Source organism: Trifolium pratense, linkage group LG6 (genome assembly GCF_020283565.1).
Source record: "Trifolium pratense cultivar HEN17-A07 linkage group LG6, ARS_RC_1.1, whole genome shotgun sequence".
NCBI classification, from domain to species: Eukaryota; Viridiplantae; Streptophyta; class Magnoliopsida; order Fabales; family Fabaceae; genus Trifolium; species Trifolium pratense.
The window spans coordinates 20,934,263-20,953,024 of NC_060064.1; the positions used below are offsets into that span (position 1 = coordinate 20,934,263).

Genomic DNA, 18,762 nt, shown 5'->3' on the forward strand with positions numbered 1-18,762 from the left:
GATGTCCTTTTTGATATTGTTAGGCGCACAAGAATATTGCCAAAAAAGAGATGCCTGTGAACTTATTGACCAACCTACAAGAGGGACAATCAACTCTCAGATCGGTGGATGTTATGGTGTATAGGTGGGTAGGCGGGAAGCATGCATGTGTGGATTTGATTGTAGTTTTGCCACTTGTTAGATTGAGAGTAGAAACTTTTACTGTGGGACAGACAACTCTGAAAGCTGTTTCAAGTAAAGTGGCTAAATATGAGAAAGCATGCTCTGATAGTCAACATGCTTTCATACTATTTGTTTGTGAGTCTTCTACAAAGAGTTCAAAAGGTTATGAATAATCATGTTGTGTCCCCTAAAGCTATGAATACTATTTTTCAATAGAATTCATTTTGCCATTCAAAAAGAATTAACGGCACACCTTCTTACCTGTTTGACTTGATGGATTATATTAATTCATCAGTTAGCTAAGTAGTTAGAAGTCAGTTTGTTTTGTTTGATCCTAGGTAGTTAGTTGGTTAGTCTAACTACCAAGAGTTGTTAGGAATTAGTTAGGCCAAAGGTAGTTACTTGTAGCTTAAGTAACAAGCATAAATACACCTTAGTGTATCAATTGTAATTCAACTTTTTGGCCCCTATTGTGGATGAATAAAACTTTTCCTTTTGCTTATTCTTTCATATTCAGTTGTTAATCAATTCATCAAGAAACTAGTTCATCTTGCATATTGCAGTTTCTGCAAAACTGCTAGTGTGCTCAAGCTCAAGCCTGCGCGCCTATAAGCTTGCCTGCGTGCCTGTGCCTGCAATCCATCCTCTGAAGCACATCAGAGTCAGAGGCAACACAACCTCTGAACCTTGCATCCTCTGAACCAACCAAACTCTTGCTTCTGCTGCGCCAACAATTGGCATCAAGAGCCTGGTTCAATCACAGGTAACAAGAGTGAATTGTGAAGGAATCAAGTGGAGAAACACAAAGTGAGCTGTGTAGATTGATTTCTTGAAAATTCAAGATGAACACCCAAGGTTTTGGTACAAACATTCTGATTCTTGATGGAAAGAATTGGGATAGATGGAGTGCAGTGATGAAATCCTTATTTGGAGCACAAGAGTGTCTTGAGGTAGTGGTGAATGGATACGATGAGTTGGGAGCAAATCCAACCAATGATCAGAGAAATACCTACAAAGAAAACAAGAAAAAGACTGCAAGGCTTTGTTCTATATCCAGCAGAATTGTGATGCACAGCATTTTGAAAAGATTTCAAAATCAACTAAGTCCAAAGAAGCTTGGGATATACTCGAGGGTTACCATGATGGTGGAACCAAGGTCAAGAAGGTGAAATTACAGGCCTTTAGGAGGCAATATGAGTCTATGGTGATGGAAGAGGATCAAAAAGTAAGTGATTTCTTCTCAAAACTTCTTGCACTTGTTCATCAAATGCAAAATTGTGGGGAGACTGTCACTGATGAAATGGTAGTAGAGAAAGTGCTTAGATCCTTAACTCCAAACTTTGATAATGTGGTAATAGCTATAGAGTATGTGAAAGATACAGCTACTATGAAAATTGAAGAATTACAAAGTGCTTTGGAAGCACATGAGATTAAAGTTCTCAGTAGAGGTTCAGAAAAGAAAGAACAACAAGCCTTGCAAGCTCAAACCAACAAGAAAGAAGATAATGGCAAGAACTACAAAAAGAAAGGCAAAGATAAACCAAAGTGGCTTAAAGATTAGAGTTCAAAAACTGATGACAAAGCTGAATCCTCTAAAGGAGGAGGTTTTGCCAAAGGTAAAAACAAAAAGAAAAACTTTGATAAAAGCAAGGTGAAATGCTACAATTGTGAGAAGCTTGGCCATTTTGCAGATGAGTGTTGGTACAAGAAAGATCAACAAGAGGCTAATGTTGCAGAAGAAAGTGATGTAAAGTCAGTCTTGATGATGGCTACTATAGGGGATGAGTGTGAGAAGAATGAAGAATGGTTTCTTGATTCAGGGTGTTCAAATCATATGACACCACATAGAGAGTGGTTAACCAATTTTGATGCAAGCAAAAGGTCTAGTATAAAACTAGCAGATGGGAGAAAACTTGCTGCTGAAGGTATTGGTAACATAGTGATCAAAAGTAAGAAGGGAGGTAAAGTGATCATCTCTGAAGTGTTATTTGTCCCTGGTATGAATTGCAATTTGCTCAGTTTAGGTCAATTGGTGCAAAGAGGGTTCTCTGTAAGTATGGAGGATAATGCACTGAAGCTGTTTGACAAAATGAAGAACTTGATCTTGATGTGCAGCTTGTCAAACAACAGAACCTACAAGTGTAGAATCTCAAGTGTAGATATGATGTGCATGTCTACCACAGTGATTGATGAGGTTGAAGCACTTTGGCACAAAAGGTATGGACACTTGAACTATAGAAGCCTCAGTGATTTAAATTCTAAGGAATTGGTGTATGGCCTGCCTAAGTTTAAGACTAAGAAGTCCATATGTGAGATATGTGTGAAGAGTAAACACAGTAGAAAACCTTTTGTAGCTGAAATGCCTAAGAGAGCTAGTGGTGTATTGCAAGTTATTCATAGTGACATCTGTGGTCCATTTGAAGCTGCATCATTAGGGGGAAGCAAGTATTTCATCACATTTGTTGATGAATACAGCAGAATGATCTGGTTATAAACTTTGAAGCTAAAGAGTGAAGCTTTAGAAGTATTCAAGAAGTTTAAAGTCTTAATTGAAAAAGAAAGTGAGAAAGCAATTAAGATTCTGAGAACAGATGGTGGTGGAGAGTACACCTCAAGAGAGTTTGAGAACTTCTGTACTAATCAAGGCATTACACATGAAGTTACTGCTCCATACACACCACAGCACAATGGACTAGCTGAAAGAAGAAACAGAACATTGTTAGATATGGCAAGAAGCATGATTAAGCAGAAGAATTTGCCACACATGTTCTGGGGTGAAGCAGTACTTACTGCAGCCTACATTCTGAACAAATGTCCAACTAAGAAACTGAAAGTTGTGCCAGAGGAAGCTTGGTGTGGGAGGAAGCCAAGTGTGAAACACCTCAAGGTTTTTGGCTCATTATGCTATAAACATGTACCAGATGCTAGAAGAACCAAACTTGAGGATAAAAGTGAAATAATGATACTCATAGGATATCATCCAACTGGTGCCTACAAGCTATACAATCCAGTTACTCAGAAGGTTCACATTAGCAGAGATGTAATTGTGAATGAAGAAGAGAAATGGAAATGGGAGAAGGAACCAGTGTACAATAGTGAATTGCAGTCAACTTTCATCTATCCAAGTTCAAGTGATGAATCTGATGGAGGTGATGAAGGTGAACCTGCTGCTGAAACTATTCAGAATCAAGGTACTGATAGTGATGGTAATATGAATTTATCAAGTGATGATGATGATAGAATTCATATGATTGCAAGGACTCAAAGAACCAAACGTGTACCAGCTAGATTGAATGATTGTGAAGTTACTCAAGACAATGCAGTGAATGATGAGGGTGATCTCATTCACTTTGCATTACTAGCTGATTCTGAACCATTGAACTACAGAGATGCTTTGAAAAGTAATGTGTGGAAGAGGGCAATGGAAGAAGAGCTGAAGTCAATTGAGAAAAATCAGACTTGGAAGCTAGTTGACTTGCCAGACAAGAAAAAGAAAATTGATGTGAAATGGGTGTTCAAAGTGAAATTGAACCCTGATGGCACAATTTCAAAGCATAAAGCAAGGTTAGTTGCTAGAGGATTCTTACAGAAACATGGAATTGACTACAATGAAGTGTTTGCACCAGTTGCTAGAATAGAGACTGTGAGGTTGGTTGTAGCATTGGCCTGTAAGAACAAATGGAGCCTATACCATCTGGATGTGAAATCAGCATTTCTGAATGGTCCTCTTGATGAGGAAGTGTATGTGTCACAGCCTCCAGGTTTTGAAATAAAAGGAAAAGAATCAATGGTGTATAAGCTGTATAAGGCACTATATGGCTTGAAACAGGCTCCTAGAGCATGGAACAAAAGGATTGATGACTTTCTGATTCAGATAGGGTTTAAAAAGTGTGCTGCTGAGTTTGGTGTATATGTACATTGCCCTAAAGATGAAGATATTGTCATAATCTGCTTGTATGTTGATGACTTGCTCATAACTGGAAGTAGAATTGCAGAAATTGCAAAAGTGAAAGATAAGCTCAAAAGTGAATTTGAAATGTCTGATCTTGGTGAACTTTCATTCTTTCTAGGAATGGAATTTATGAGAAGAGGAGATGGTATAGTGATGCATCAACAGAAGTACATCAGTGAACTGCTTGATAAGTTTGAAATGACTGAGTGCAAGCCAATTTCAAACCCTTCAGACACAAACTCTAAACTAGATGAATGCAAGGATGAAGAGGGAGTAGATCCTACACTATTCAGACAAATGATTGGATCATTGAGGTACTTGTGTAATAGCAGGCCAGATATCTGCTATGCTGTAAGTGTAATCAGCAAATACATGAATAAGCCTAAGAAATCTCACATGAATGCAGCAAGGAGAATTTTTAGGTATGTAAAAGGTACAATGAGGTATGGATTGCTATTTCCTACTGGTTTGAAGAATGATTGTGAAAGCTTGAGTAGCTATTCTGATTCAGATTGGGGAGGAGATGCAACAGATAGAAGAAGCACATCTGGATATGTGATGCTATACAATGGTGCTTCAATTGCGTGGTGTACCAAGAAGCAGCCAGTGACTGCTCTATCAACATGTGAAGCTGAATATATTGCTGGCACTTTTGCTACTTGCCAAATGGTTTGGCTTGACTCTGTGCTAAGGGAACTAAAGTGTGAACTGCAGAAGCCTTTGAAGCTTATGATTGACAACAAGTCTGCAATCAATTTGGCAAAGAATCCAGTTTCACATGGAAGAAGCAAACACATTGAGACAAGGTTCCACTTCATAAGAGAGCAAGTTATGAATGGAAACATTGTGTTAGTGTACTGTCCTACAGAGATTCAGCTTGCAGATGGTTTCACAAAATCTGTGAAACTTGACAGATTTGAGTTTCTAAGAGAGAAGTTAGGACTTGTTAGTGCTTAGCCAACTTTGAATTAAGAGGGAGTGATGGATTATATTAATTCATCAGTTAGCTAAGTAGTTAGAAGTCAGTTTGTTTTGTTTGATCCTAGGTAGTTAGTTGGTTAGTCTAACTACCAAGAGTTGTTAGGAATTAGTTAGGCCAAAGGTAGTTACTTGTACTTGTAGCTTAAGTAACAAGCATAAATACACCTTAGTGTATCAATTGTAATTCAACTTTTTGGCCCCTATTGTGGATGAATAAAACTTTTCCTTTTGCTTATTCTTTCATATTCAGTTGTTAATCAATTCATCAAGAAACTAGTTCATCTTGCATATTGCAGTTTCTGCAAAACTGCTAGTGTGCTCAAGCTCAAGCCTGCGCGCCTATGAGCTTGCCTGCGTGCCTGTGCCTGCAATCCATCCTCTGAAGCACATCAGAGTCAGAGGCAACACAACCTCTGAATCTTGCATCCTCTGAACCAAACAAACTCTTGCTTCTGCTGCGCCAACATGACTTTCATTCCTATGTAATTTTCTTATATTTATTACTAAGATATAATATAGCACGCTCATTTGTTTGGGAAAAAAAAAAACAAAAAACTGAAAAGTAAAATAGGGAGAATAGAATGAAATTATGTTCTACCAAAAGAAAAAAAAGAATGAAATTATGTTATGGGCCACAGCTTGATGGTTATCGATTCACAATACGCGTAGAAATTATGCTTTTTGTGGGGTAGGCATCCCACGTGTAAGCAAGCAGTAGGGTCCATTAGTCTTGCACATGACATGACCGCTTCAGATGTTCTAGGCTAGGCCTTCCTCTTTTTACTTTTGTTTTCTTCAATGGTTTTGCCTTTTGTTGTTGAATTTTGACCCATCCAAATAAATTACTCTTTTCTTTTTTTTTACAAACTCTTTTGGTCCCTATTGGAGAAAATAAGATTTTATTGGAGAAAATAAGTCTAAATTCAATCATTTTCTTTTTTCATTAAAAATCACATTATAAACAAATCTTTTTTCATGATAATTAACGAGACGTCTTACATAAGAATGTAGAATATTTATGACATTTTAAGTACATGGTGCATTGCATATCATATAAATCAAAATATACATCAATTTTACATCTCCGTTATTCACTTTCATGGCTCTGAGATTTTATTTAAAAAAATAAGGAGCAATATGATGGGAATGAAGTTTGTTAGAAATTTCAATCAAGAAAATCGCAAAAGAATAAATTATGAAAAATATATTCTTAGATTTCTTTACATAATCTTAAGATGAACAAATAACTACTCACATATGATATACTAAAGTGTTTTAATTTGATTTTGGTAAAAAAATAGTTTTTCATAATAGATAAAAATTAAATTTTAGATAAGTCATTAGGTTTGATCTAGTAGTAATGGATTTGGGTAGTACGTTATAGATCTTGGGTTCGATCCCCAGTTATTATAAATCAAAAAATTAAAATTAAATTTTAGATTTTTTCTCTTGTTAGGGATGACATGTGAGAATAATTCTTGATACGAGAAGTGAAAAGTCGGGAGATGGGAGCCGCCATACTTGCCATAACATTCCACGTTCCCATCAAGGAATCATGCAGATGATGCAGGAAGTTCACCAACCTGCAAATCCATCTTCACATTTTGTCCAATCACTATGCCACACGTCTCAAGGAGACAATGCCAACTATTGAAGTTGTGGTGCACACAATGGCGAATCTAGAAATTTTAGGTAATTTGGACAAAATTTTAGTATAACAAAAAATCTCAGTTTTTTTCTAAGTTAATCCCTAAAAATTTCAATTTATCTCAGTTTTGTCCTAAATTAACCCCCAAAAAATCACAATTTTACTCTAAACTAATTCCTAAAATTACCAAAATTTTTGGCGAGAGTCTGGAAAACTGCCCAGGCTTGCGGAGCTGAAGAATCGCCCAAGATGCACATTGCATATTGCAATAATAAAATCATATTTAAATAAATAATACTTCCTCCGATTCTTATTATAAAAAGAAGTAATTACTTTTCAAATTTATAAAATGTTATTTGTATTTAGTGTATATTATAGATCAAATACATTATTCTATTATATGAATCTGAAAAATAATTTTTTTTTTATAACAACAACGGGACGGGGTAACTTATTTATTCACACCGTTTTACCATGAGTGAAACAGTACTGAAACTTTCTTGCCATTTTTTCCTCTCTGACGGGTTAAGTACCTTTCTTTTTCTTTTCTTTTTTTTGACAAGGGGTTAAGTACCTCTCAGTTTCACAGTTTCACTCGAGTTTCTTGTACCCTACAAATATAGGAAACACATGCATTTACGATAAAGTTGAGATGAGCAATGAGGTGTGTAGATGAATGAGTTGTTTGAGTTTCTTTTGGCCATGAATCGAGGACCACGTACGTAAACAACGTGATTGACCCACTCTTTTTTCTAACCTACCTTAAATTTCGATGCAATTTCGTCACATTATTTTAGTTACTATGGACTAGACTATATACTGCTACAAAAGGGACAAATACAAGAGATGAAAAAGTTTTAAAGATATATGTACCCAATAGGCCAAAAATAAAAGTTTAAAAGATAGTATATGTGACAAATAAACATTTTAGCCATGCATTCATTTGTTGAAACATAAAGGTATAATTCTAAAATAAAATACAGCAAAGAATATTTAGCCATGCATTGCACACTAGGAGACAAATAGTTAGTTGATTGTTAAAATTTAAACCATATCATAGACTCTAAATTTTATATATATGTTCAACTCTTCTAGATATTTTGTGATATTGGGTTGGTAGTTCTAGTTCACGTACTTTCCTACATATAAATTCATCGTCATCCAAATTGAAGATGTGATAGTTGACTAGAATATTGTATCATGTCCGTGCTTCTCATGTGTAGAAATCAAATCACACAAGATAAACAAGGATAATTTTAAAAATTCCTGTAGTAAAAGGGTAATTTAATAAAATAATAACTATTGGCTTTAATAATAATAATCAAATAGTAGAGTTCCTTTAATTAAAACTCTATTTTTTCTTTACCAAAAAAAAATTGTTTTATCTTTATCATGTTATTATTTTTCTTTAGCCAAATTCATATACAAAAATTGTTGTAAAGGACTAATGCAAATAGTGGAGACTTGAGGGACCAAATTAATACTTTTTATATGTAAGAGACCAAATTCAAATCTAAAATAAACGTAAGGGACCAAATGTGTAGTTAAGTCTATACTATATCATTCCATATGAAACTTTTTTGATAAGGGGCCTGATTATTGAGAGTTTGGTCGCAATGTAAGTAAAGTCGGCCTAAAATTGTTCCCACAAAAAATTGAACTTGATTTTTCTGAATAATTCATCCTAAGATATCTCATTAACCACCTAAGCCTAATTTCTAATCCATATGAAACTAATTTAACACATTTCTCGGATTCAAAGTTTACTCAAGACGGATTTTGAAAAAGCTATTATAAACATATAAAAGATTTCCTCAATATAAACGTATCTTCATATGTTACATTACATAAGAGATTTGTAAAATATTTTCAAACCTATTTCAACACTATTTTCTTTGATGCTAGGCTAACAAACACATTATCCATGGGAAATCGACCAATGATTAAAATTAGATCGATGTCGACATATTTTTTGTTTTAAGTAAGGTATAGAATGTAAAAGAATCGTAGTATGATTTCTCTTCAACATATAAATCACATTAATTATTTTGTTGTCACATGATATCATGTGGGGATGTGATGTGGTAAATGGTAAATGGTAAATGGTAATGGCAATGAAGTGTACTCTATTAATTTCCCTAAGAAAGCATGATGTTGCCGCATGGGTCAGGGTCCATTTTCAAGTCAAGTGTCTTGAATTGGATCCATGTACATTATAGCCCTCTTCACACTCTTTCTAATAGGCCCACCAAAAGCCCTTTCACACATTCACAAGCATGTCTTGCAGTTAATGCATGGTTTATTTCCACACTTCATATATCATCTTAATATAGAGATATTCTATAAAATTGTGAATATATAATTATTAATGTTGTTTCATACCTAAAAATAATTGAATATGTCGACATGAAAATGAAAGAAAGCATTAAGAGAAAATAACTGATCATGATATGGATTTGAAATGATAATTAAAGATATATCATAGGTTGTCACTTATTGATTAGAGTAAGGTACTATTTTAAATCAACATTAGTGAACTTTCATAAAAAAAAAAAAGGGAGATTAATTAAAGATAATATTAAGCTCTAAAAATTTCTCATGGAGAATTATGTATTAAACAGTTCTTTAAACTTGTTTTTGTTAAATACTCCTATTTGTTTTTGTTATACATTATACACAACCTAAAATAAAATATATTGGCACTCAAATGCAAATATACCCTCTTGCGCAGCATCTAAGGCTGATTCCAAGGCATAGCTAGCTACAAAATTTAGCTCTAATATCATGTTAAATAAACTTAGATTCCGTTTAAGAAAAAAGAAAGCAAAAGTACATATAGATTGCACAATCTAAGACTCTTTTAGAGTTTTTTTTTCCCTTAAATATTACTACTAATCTACAAATTTTTAGATACATTTTCTTTCTTTTCTTTTAGATATATATATTTCTTATTAATATTATCAATTTATTTTAGAATATGAAACGTCAAGTTTAAATATATTTATTTATACATAAAGAGAAACTTAGTAATATTTATATATAAATCATATGCATAAGTATAATTATATGACCAACTTTTCTCATAATATGTGTAAAAAATGTCATAGGGTTTTATAACTAGAAATAAAGAAGTAACTTTTAGTTTTTTAAGCAAATATGTCTTATTATAAGAAGTTTATTTTTTAGATTCATAGAATGTTGGATGTATATAGCCCATAATATGGGTCAGATACTGTTAAGAAGCCTCACATCGGTTGGGAGATGATCTGACTAAGTGTTTATAAAGTAGAGGTAATCTTCACCTTACAAGCTGGTTTTGTAGGGATGAGTTAGACTCAATACCCAATTTTAATAGATACATCCAACATTCGATGAATCTAGAAAGTAAATTTTTTTCTTATAATAAGGACGCGAGGGAATATTATTTTTCCATTCAAAATTACTGAAATTTAAATAAGCACGAGAATCAAAATGGAGAATAGCCTAAACTAATCAAATAAAATAAAATAAAATATAAAACCACTACAAAAGGTATGTCTTGCACGCAACAAATTGAAATCAACAAGTGATTAGTGTCATAATTAATTTCAAGCTATGCACAAAAATAATTAATAGCAAAAGTTGAGCATCAAAGAACCATCGATAATCTCTGATTTTCCCTTTACTCATTTGGCTATTTGACAATAATTGTAAGATGAGATTGCATACGTAGAAGACAAGTTATTTTCTCTACGTGTCTCAGTGTCTATCTCTTGTGCCCCTCTTTTTTTGTTCATGTCCTTTTATATGTTGGCATCTTTCGTGGTGACTATATCTAGGAGACTAGGACTGTCTACGATCCTACAAACATTTCATAATAACTAATAGACCTTTTGGTCGTTTGGGATAGGATGGGTAACTCAACTGATTTAAATTAGTTGAATTAAAGATTAAAAAGTTAAAGGCCCGTTTGGTGCGCAGGATAGCATAGTAACAGGATAGGATATAAAACAGGATAAGGATAAGATAGGATAACAGCAGGATAACAATTATACTCAGTTATCATATCCTATGTTTGGTGCACACAGGATAACAAACATGATAACTATTATATTTTGTTTTTAATACATACTTGCTCATAATAATATGATAAGATATATAACATATTTAGTTGACAAAATTACTCTTGTAAAATTATTATTATTTTTTAAAAATTATTTTGTAATACTTTGAATTTTATAAATAAAAAATATAAATAAGTAATCAAATAAATTTATATAATTTAAAATAAAAATCATGAGAAAATAATCAAGTTTAATTTTTTATATGAATCATGATCAAATAAATAACTCAATAATATATACATGTTAGATAAGCCAAATAAATATATGATATATCTCATACGTAAATAATAAAACTACTATCGCAAAAGAATTATATTTAATTTTTTATAAAATTTAAATTAATATCCCTATTTGTCAATTTTTTAATAATCATTTTACTTTAAAATATTGTAATTTTAGTAAAATTTTGATTTTTTAGAATATATAAATTACAAAATTATCCCTGTGAGAAAATCACATATATATTTAAAAATTAATTATTTTATTATTTATATTTTATTTATTTTATTTTATGTATTTTAAAATATATTTTATAAAATAAATCAGTAATTTTTTTTTCTTCTTATCCTATCCTGCTGGTAACCCAGCTCAAATTCAGGATAAGAATTATAACTAGAGAGACAGGATAGGATAAGCTTCAGGATTAACTTATCATATCCTGCTGTATCATCAAACACTGGATTGCGGCAGGATATGATACAGTTATCCTATCCTGTCTCTTATCCTGTGCACCAAACGGGCCCTAAAGGTCAAGTGTTCAAATCTAGAAGAAAAACTAATATCACATTATAATTAACAACTAAAAATTTGCTATTAAAATAAAATAAAAACCTTTTGGTTGTTTTATTTGGTGTTCCATCATTATCGCAAGTACATGCATGCATAAGCATAAGTAGCGAATGTTATAAGAAAGAGAAATATTTGAGTAATTTTGCATATGTGCTATGCTACTTAGGTGGTCAAAAGCTCATGTATCAGTCAAAGGTCTCTCAAGTGGCCTTGACCAATAGTGCGGCCAAAATTGCTATAAAAGAGGCCCTTCTCTTCTTATGTTTATTTTCTTTACTTTAGTATTGTTAGTAGTGTGTTTAGTTTTTGTTATTTTGTATGTAAATGGGCACAAAGTCCGTTTTTGGTTAGATATAACGATCCCTCCGATTTCCTTTAAAGGGGGGAATGTTTGGGATCGTTAAAGAAATCCAAGGATATTTATGTGTTATCAATTGACGAGTTGCAAAGTTCAGTAATTGTTTACAAACAGAAATTCCCAAAAATGAAGTGGTAAATAAGTCATATAAAAGTCGCATGTGAAGAAATGCATATCAATAGACGCCAAAACTTCATAAAGGCTACGGTGGAATCTTACAAGTGCCATAAGCTTGATCATTACAAGTATGAATGTCCTAACAATGGGGAAAACTATGCTGAATTGGATGAGGAATAGATGATCTTGATGTCTTATGTGCAGTAGAATGAGGCTAAGGTTTTTGTATTCTGGTTGCTCAAATCATATCTTAAAGACAAGGCATATACAAAGCAATGATTCCTACCATAATTCTATTACTATATCAAATATTCCTAGCATTACACCGTCACTTATCCAAGGATCACAATAATTTATATTTAAAGAATAATAACAAAATATCTGTTGTATGAACCCTTCTAATATACCTAGAGTACATCTAAAACTATTTGGCTATTGGAAAAAAAACTGCAAGGACATAACAAGGGACACCCTAATAAGGATCTAAAAAAGGGCGCCCAACAAGAAGATCAAATGACTACTTTTCTGAACTTTGCCACAAAGAGTCCACTAGTTTGTGAAGTTAATGGGTCGAATCGCCATGTTTTTGGTATGTGACCACCCTTGCAAGGCCAATTTCTGGCAGCATCTATCTCTGTCAACTCTGTAGATTGAAATAAGTGTTGCAAAAACATAAATAAAACAAACACCTCAAGCAATAAGGGACATTAAGCAAATACCATGTATATGATCCAAGGAGTAATACCAAATTATGCCCACTAAACTGATTATGCAAGTTTAGCTTGTCACTATCCTACATTTTCCCTTCAAAAAGAAGGTTTTGAGGATAGAGACAGTAGGAATCCAAGAATGAGGATTTTCTACAAGAAAAACATAATACTATTTGACAACTGACAAGCACACTGAACCTGCTAATCATATCACTACGGAATAACAAGTGAATTAAATAAATTTGTCAGTCCATAAAAATCACTATTGGTCAACCTCGGTCCCTGTTAAACTGTTATTCAGTTTTAGTCTCAGAAACTTATATAAACTGTGTGTTTTTAATTCCTATTAAGGACTGAAAACACAGTTGTTAATTTGTTATATATACAGAACCAAAAATGGAAGAAAATTTTTTGGAAACTAAAGTTGAAAGATCATAATTTTTTTAAGGCTACAAATATATTTAACTAAAAAGAAAGAAATATCAAACTCAGACCATTTAAAATAGGTGAAGCTTCAGACATAATTTTCAATAGGAAAGAAAGAATTTGAAGCATAAAGATTTTACCAGCAGTTATATTTTCCTTCAAGAACTGTTCCACCACATCTTCATTTTGAGCAACTGTTAAGCTAATCAACAATATAAGGTATTTGTTAGAAAACATTACATGATATAAATTATGGTGTCTTTGTGTGTGTGTGTGTGTGTGTGTGTGTATTTTAACTGCATGCAAAAGCAAAGAAAGTAAAAGACACCTGCAAGTGCTATAGACGAGTGATCCTCCAACTTTTAGTAGTCTGAAACCATTGGTCAGAAGATTCAGCTGTAGTGAAATACAAAAGGTATATGTGGGTTAAACGAAAATGATATTTAAGAATAAAGGCAATCAAGTAAATTATATAGATCAAGAGAATAACAAGTCATTGCCTGAAGAACATGTAAATTATCCGTCCTCTCAGCATCCAGCACACGACGTTGAAGAGTTATCCAGCCCCAATGTTCGAACTTCTGAATATGTTTAACTGAACCATCATGAGTACATTCTGCATCCACAAGGACCTGAATCAAATCCCAACAGATGATAAAATTGTAAGGGCAGGAGAAAGTGAAGAACTATGCAAGTCGAATTCAAAGTAAAGCAGTAGTTACTTTATCATAGCCATAGCTTGCAATATCATTTTCAGATACAGTCTTATATAATTCTCCTTTAGTAAGACCAATAACTCCAGAATGCCGTCCGTAATATATGAGTTCAGGAGGCTGAGACTTAGACACCACTTGTGGAGTGCCACACTTCTTTGCTTGTTTCCTCTCTTTCCATGGTCTTCTAGAAGTCCACTCCTTGAACACATCCGTTCTTTCTTCCAATCTTGACTCACCTGTTTAATACTTGATTGAATGAAAACATTTCAAAAATGAATAATAATAATAATAATAATAATAATAATATAATTATTAACAAATAAGTATGATATCAAAATTTCAGTATCATTCCAAGATTGACCACAAAATATCAATGCCACACAACTTAAACTTCACTTACATGATTCAGAGTCGGAACGAAATCCATCAGGAATAACCGAAAATGTTGTTCCATCAGCAACAAAAAGCCTGCATCGATCACCCAGTTTATATTTCTGCAGCATTGTTCTACACGCTGCCAAACGATGCTTTGCGGCATCAACTCCAGTTACAGAGCCCGAATCACCAAGAAGGTCTAGTATCATACAAAGTTTAGCACCTAAACATCACATTTGAAGGAAAATCCATTATAACCAATGACTTAAGAAAATCTAGAAGATTATATACGGAGTTGCTTTTCAACTAAAAGCATGCCTAAAAAAATGTTTTTATTTAGAATTAACAGTCTTACACATGTTCTCCCTGAAATAAATCAAGTCTTACTCTCAAAAACACTTATTTTAACATTATTATAAACAATAAGAGGTCAGATTATGAAGCACAGATACTTAAAATATGTCAAAGTATAGGTGTCCGACACGTATCCGATATATACTCAAAAATCATCCAATAAATATTTTAAATCATTTTAAAAATATTTCCAGCATTAATTGTCATATACACCTTTGATACTTCTTACCAACTATAGACACAATTGCCATCTGGATACGATACATCTTTGTGCATCATGGTCATACTCACTACAGATGCAAAATTGTGAGTTTTTTTGTGTCATGTTCATAGTAGAAAGAATGTACTTTTATAGAGGAGCGCTGACAACACTCTCTTATGAACACTTTCTCTAACACTCACTCTTTAATTGGGTGAAAGCGTGAAACCAAGTGGATCTCACCACTTTATGAGGGACCTATTTCCAAAGTAAGGGACTCGCATTGATTTCAACCGATTAGGAGTGAGTGTTGCTAGCACTTCTCATTTTTTATATAAGTAGGGGAAAGATATGTAACTAAAAGAGCGTTCGGAAAGGCGACAATTGGACTATTGCGAATTTGAAAACAAACACAAACTACCCCTACTTGTTATGATCAAAAGTACATTTTTGTAAATTGTTATCATCATATGTTAACCATTGAAATTGAAATGTTTATATATTTATAAGCAATTAGCAATGTGAATATAACATCGATTGAGCAGAGAAATATCTACCAGGAGCAGCACATAGGTCCAACACATGATCCCCTGGTTCTATACCTAAAGCCATAACAGCAGCTCCAGAAGATGCATCAATTCCATATATCTAATGCAACACAATCAACCATAATCAATAACAAAAAAAAAACTAAGCATAAAAAAAAATGGAAATAAATCCAAAAGAATTCAGTTACCTTTCCTTCTTGGTATGCCTTAGAGCTAGCAATTTGAATATTCGGTGGAAGACTGTAAAACCCTAACAACCATTCCAATTTCTCGGGTTTACATTTAACTTCTGATTCAACTTCTTCAATGCAATATTCGAAACCAGGTTTTAACCTTTTCACCGAAAATTGAAAAAGTGGTAAGAAGTGAGGAATTGAAAGAAGATGAAAGCATGACGAGTGAAAAGTGGAATATACCGAATGTATCTTGGAGTGGAATCAATTGAAGTGTAAATGGATGGATCGATTCCGTTGGATTCTAAGAAGTGAAGAAAAGCGTCTGGTAGTGACGCCGTTGCAGCGGCGGGATCCATAGTTGTTGACAACAGCTTCAAAAACCTGTCGTTTTAGAGCGGTGGCAAACCATATCGTAAATTCAATAACGAGAATACACAATACATTTATGTTTTTTTCTACTCACACCCCAAAAAAATCTAGTTACACCAAAATTTTATCAAAATTTAATCATAATACAAAAATTGCCCTACTTTATATAAATTTTTAAAAACAGTTTCTCATCTTTCTATTTGTTGTTCATTTGTCTCTCATAAACCCAATATTTTCTCTCTCACAAACCCCATTCTTGCACGATGAACTGCTAACATAGTAAATTTCACGTTTTATTGCTTAAGTTAGTGAATGTAAACTGAGTTTTCTTGCACCATGAACTGCTAATGCTAAATCTAAATTCACATAGTGGAAAATAGATTTTTCAAATCATAGTAAATTGAGTTTACATAACTTAAGTAAACTCAGTTCACATAATCTTATGTAAACTCGGTTTACACTTACATCAATAACAGGTAAACTGAGTTTACATAACCTAAGTAAACTTAGATCACATATTCACACTCACATTCGATTTTTTTTTATTATTGATATATCGTCAACTCTCATTACATATAGTATAGATTTCTACAACTTACACATGATTTTCAATCGATTTAATTCTCTTTTTTCTTTCTTTCTGTAGTAAATGGACATGGAAAAAGGAAATGTTGACACACCTAGAGATTTCTACAACAACTTACACATGATTTTCTTTCTTCCTCTCACTATTTCATTAGGATTCTATCTCACATTATTAATTATGTGATTGTTCCTTGAGTTCTAAATTGTCCACAAAGTTGTGTGCCGGATCAATTTAAAACCATTCCTTACTTTTTTTTATTTTTGCCAATCTAAAACCATTGAAACAGAGTAAACAAATTTGAACAGAAGAAAAATTGAATAATTTGAACCACAAATACATAATACGTAAACTCAGTTTACATAGGTACACAAACAAACTCAGTTTACGTCGGTACGTGAAATGAATTCACGTTAACCACATCAAACCCAGAAAATCAAAACGATGGAAATCAAAATCAACCTAATTTCATAAGGAACTTGTAGCAGATTCACAATCGAACTCAAATAAATTGCAGAATCATGAATTGGTAACTCACCTTTCAAATTGAGATTCAGAAGCGTAGATGGAGATGAACGCGACGGAGATTTAAGCGGCGGAGATGAACGGCAACGACGGTTTAAGCGACGGCGACGGCAGCTTGAGTGTTTTTGGTGTGAACTATTAACGAGAAAGCAGATGGAGGCAAGAACACCTAAGGTTTTTTTTGGATTGCATTGAAAATTTAATTTATTGTAAGGGTATTTTAGTCAATCTCTGGGGTGTAATCAGATTTTTTTGAGTGTGGTGTGGGTAGAAAAAATCTACATTTATTTATGTTTTTTTACCAACTAATGGAATTATCAATCGTAAATATTTATTTTCCGTCAAAAACATCGTAAATATTTATTTAATTTTTTTAGAGTTTAATTTAATGTTGAAAAATAGGCGTGGTGGGCTACAATGCAATGCAATACTTACTACCTATGAAGCCTCAATACGCGACACAATACCGATACGATACGGAAAAAATTTCAAAATTTTTGATACGATACGACCGTAATACATTATTTAAAAATTAAATTTAAAATTAAATATATATATATATATAGGGGGCTGCTAATTTAGACCCAGTTAGGTCTAAATTAGCAAGGTGCACCTTTTGAGTTGGACAAAAATACCCATTTTTTAATTTTTTGGAAGAATAGAGCAACAGGGGCATTTCTGTAATTTTATGCAACAGTACACGCGCCCCCACTTCTTTTTTCCCCCCCCAGGACACGTGTCACGCGATTATTGGAGAAAAATCACGCGCGTGCATCACACGCGCCGACAGGCGCGCGTGGCTGAAGCCTGACGCGGAGAGAGAAAGCCTTTTTGAAAAGGCAAGGCCACGTGTCACTCTTTCATTGGCTGCGTTTATTTTTTTTCATTTTATACTTTAAACTCGATTATTTCGTCGTAAATTAATTTTTTATTTTTTAATTTTTATACCAAAATTCATAATTTTTTTTTCTCTACAAATAGAGACTTGGTTCGTTTGATTTGGACACCGAAAAAAAAACGCGATTTTTCACTACTTTAAACTCGATTATTTCGTCGTAAATTAATTTTTTATTTTTTATTTTTTATACCAAAATTCATAATTTTTTTTTCTCTACAAATAGAGACTTGGTTCGTTTGATTTGGACACAGAAAAAAAAAACCCAATTTTTCACTACCTTAATCTCATCAAATAACTAATAATCAACTTACTGAAACCATCCTACCAGGAAAATGGTTTCAGATTACAACTCTCTGAAACCATTGTACCAGATAAATGGTTTCAGAAGCAAACACAATTAATAAATTACTCACTGAAACCATTCTACCAGTAAAATGGTTTCAGAGTACAACTATGTGCAACCATTCTACAAGCTAAATGGTTTCAGAAGCAAATAACTAATAATCAACTTACTGAAACCATTCTACCAGCAAAATGGTTTCAGATTACAACTCTCTGAAACCATTGTACCAGATAAATGGTTTCAGAAGCAAACACAATTAATAAATTACTCACTGAAACCATTCTACCAGTAAAATGGTTTCAGAATACAACTATGTGCAACCATTCTACAAGCTAAATGGTTTCAGAAGCAAATAACTAATAATCAACTCACTGAAACCATTCTACCAGCAAAATGGTTTCAGATTACAACTCTCTGAAACCATTGTACC

General features: G+C 33.2%; 1 protein-coding gene across 1 annotated transcript; it reads right to left on the bottom strand.

Annotated features, from left to right (window-relative positions):
• Positions 1 to 12,125: 12,125 nt before the first annotated feature.
• Positions 12,126 to 17,258, bottom strand: LOC123893079 (rRNA (cytosine-C(5))-methyltransferase NOP2C-like). Its single transcript, XM_045942997.1, has 10 exons — positions 17,105 to 17,258; positions 15,855 to 15,995; positions 15,627 to 15,771; positions 15,448 to 15,538; positions 14,363 to 14,560; positions 13,969 to 14,198; positions 13,747 to 13,878; positions 13,575 to 13,642; positions 13,387 to 13,448; positions 12,126 to 12,753 (listed from the first exon to the last, which is right to left on the bottom strand). The coding sequence occupies exons 2-10, from the start codon at positions 15,968 to 15,970 to the stop codon at positions 12,620 to 12,622; spliced, it is 1,176 nt and encodes a 391-aa protein (XP_045798953.1). The 5' UTR covers positions 15,971 to 15,995; positions 17,105 to 17,258; the 3' UTR covers positions 12,126 to 12,619.
• Positions 17,259 to 18,762: the final 1,504 nt, after the last annotated feature.

Excerpts from the sequence above, each read along its gene's own strand:
- LOC123893079 (XM_045942997.1), bottom strand. The coding sequence starts at position 15,970 with ATGGATCCCGCCGCTGCAACGGCGTCACTACCAGACGCTTTTCTTCAC. Across the intron at positions 15,539-15,626 it reads AGGCATACCAAGAAGGAAAG|ATATATGGAATTGATGCATC; the intron begins GTAACTGAATTC and ends GTGTTGCATTAG. Across the intron at positions 13,879-13,968 it reads CAAGCTATGGCTATGATAAA|GTCCTTGTGGATGCAGAATG; the intron begins GTAACTACTGCT and ends GATTTGATTCAG.